The 2,329-nt window shown below is 26.0% G+C and overlaps 2 protein-coding genes across 2 annotated transcripts in view; one reads left to right on the top strand and one right to left on the bottom strand.

The window, feature by feature from the left end:
• Nucleotides 1-213, bottom strand: part of LOC108576831 (CAAX prenyl protease 1 homolog) — a 2,296-nt gene extending 2,083 nt beyond the window's left edge. The window contains exon 1 of the mRNA XM_017939896.1: nucleotides 29-213. Within this exon, the coding sequence (XP_017795385.1) occupies nucleotides 29-154 (126 nt within the window). The 5' untranslated portion in view covers nucleotides 155-213. The remainder of the gene's footprint in view (nucleotides 1-28) is intronic.
• A 350-nt stretch (nucleotides 214-563) lies between these two features.
• Nucleotides 564-2,329, top strand: part of LOC108576860 (peroxisomal membrane protein PEX13) — a 2,257-nt gene continuing 491 nt past the window's right edge. The window contains exons 1-4 of the mRNA XM_017939926.1: nucleotides 564-801; nucleotides 1,159-1,434; nucleotides 1,573-1,820; nucleotides 1,961-2,140. Of these exons, the coding sequence (XP_017795415.1) occupies nucleotides 734-801; nucleotides 1,159-1,434; nucleotides 1,573-1,820; nucleotides 1,961-2,140 (772 nt within the window). The 5' untranslated portion in view covers nucleotides 564-733. The remainder of the gene's footprint in view (nucleotides 802-1,158; nucleotides 1,435-1,572; nucleotides 1,821-1,960; nucleotides 2,141-2,329) is intronic.

The following is a 2,329-nucleotide window of genomic DNA, read 5'->3' as shown; positions in this document are numbered from 1 at the left end:
ACGAAACTTTAGGTTAAGCAAATCCCACCTGGCGATGGTTTAAGTAAAATTTATGGAGAAATTGAAGCCATGATACTATTAAAATTTCATATAACATATTATCTTCGATAAATTTTAAAAAATTATTCTTTGTTTCCAAATTTATTGGGTCCATATTTTTAATACGGCACTTGATCGTGATCACCGATTTTAAACAAGGTTAGGTATAACTTGGTTACCGCAACGCCATATGTGATTTTTATATTTCAAGTAACGAAACTAATTTTAGCTCATACTTTAATGAAATTTTTATGAAAATATTCTGTACTAATATTTCTATTATAATCTTATAATATAAAAATTAATGAAAATTTTTCGAATTTGTTAATATTAAAAATATATTTCTAAATTTTGTAAATCCTAAATATTACAGATAAAGATCATATATGCATTTAAATTTAATTTAACTTAAGTAGTACAAAAATCAAATTTAAAAAATGTTTAAAACTTAAGGAAATAATATACATCAAATTTTACAATTTCTAGTAACTATCTTAACAACTGAATGTCAATATGAAAGAGATCAATGTGAAAATATGTCCGAAGTTTTGTAATGAATAGCAGTACAGGTGTTAAAAACTGTATGTGTGCTTCTACGTTAAGTACAGTTAAGACCTTTTTATACTTATAAAAAGGTTATGAACTTTGTACATTGAATATCATCGAGGAAACGATAAGCAAATTATCGTAAAGTATGGCGCCTGAAAGGACAAGTGGTCTTAATGTAAATCATTTAAAAAATGTACCGAACATTTTAACCAGGTATTGGTTTTATTTAAACATTGATTTAAAGTAATATTTAAAATATCAAATTTCAAAATTGGTGACAAACAATTAAAGAAAATGTATATAATCGTAATATACACAATCTGAGTGATGTGTCAATAGCATTGAAGTGATATTTCATAAAGAAAGAATGACAAAAGTTACTTTAAGTTAAATCATAAATAATCATAAGAAAAACAATCTGATTCTTATTTTATTAAATTAATCTTGTTTCTATAATTCAAAGAATTTGCAATTGTCAAATAATAAGGAATTGAAGCAATTTTCTTTTATTCAACATAAAATAGTTGCATATGATAATTAAATTAGTTTCAAATAAACAAACTTTTCCAGTATACCAAGTGCACCATCTCCATTTCCTTCTTCAAATGTTCAGTCAGGAAATCCTCCACCATTACCTCCACGTCGAGCAGTCCAAAATTATTCTGAATTCACTAACAATCAACCATTTGGAAGCAATTATTATGGTGGATATGGGTTTGGATATGGTAATCAATATAGAGGGTTAAATGGATATGGTGGATATGGTGGATTTAGCTCATTTGGTCCATATTCTAATTACAATAATTATGGGACATTTAGTGGACACAGTGGTGATTCCGAAAGTAGGTGAGTCTATAATTTTCTGAAATCTAATTTATTACAATTATTAAATTAACTATTAAACATTATATGTTAAGTGAATTTCAATTACAGCTCTTTAATGAATTAGGAAAAACACCATGTTTTTCATTTTCATTTTTCTAGATTTTACCAATATGTTGAAGAAAGCACCAGACCAACTTTTCAGTTAATTGAAACTGTTCTTCACACATTTTCATCCATGACAATGCTCTTAGAATCTACATATTTTGCTTTGACAAATTCATTTAAAGCAATTTTAAGTGTTGCAGAAAATTTTGGAAAATTACGTTCCACTATAAACCAGTTATTTAGTACTTTTGCATTGATTAGGTTTATAAAATGGTTATATAGAAAGATTATACGTAGTACTGGTAAGATTGTCTATTATTGTATAACTTTATAATTTTTATAATATTTACTTTGAAAATACACATATGCAAAATTATATATTACTTATATTTTGTATAAATTTACATACTTAATATTTGTTTTATTATTAAATATTTTTTAGGTTTCCAAGATCAAAATTCAATTAATGATAAATTATGGGACAAATCATTATCAAAAATTGGAGGTGAAAATGTTCACAATTCTTCTTTCTGGTCTGGATTTCTAGTACTTAGTGTATTTTTTGTGATACCATACATGATTCATAAAATATCAAGTAATATTAAACAGATGCAGATGAAAGGTATTGATATAAATATAGAATATAAGAATATCGTCATTCTAATGGTAAAGTTGTGAAGCTGCAATATTTGCGAATGTTAACTTAATGCGGATAGCACCTGTACAAAGATGATTTTTAATTAAGTGACAAAGTGATTTTCTTCTCTCCTGAAAAATTTGTTTTTTGCACTTTCACAACTTTGCTATTGGA

Source organism: Habropoda laboriosa, unplaced genomic scaffold (genome assembly GCF_001263275.1).
Source record: "Habropoda laboriosa isolate 0110345459 unplaced genomic scaffold, ASM126327v1 scaffold54, whole genome shotgun sequence".
NCBI classification, from domain to species: domain Eukaryota; kingdom Metazoa; phylum Arthropoda; class Insecta; order Hymenoptera; family Apidae; genus Habropoda; species Habropoda laboriosa.
Note: the sequence above shows the minus strand (reverse complement) of the source record. Positions and strands in the feature narration are given on the sequence as shown.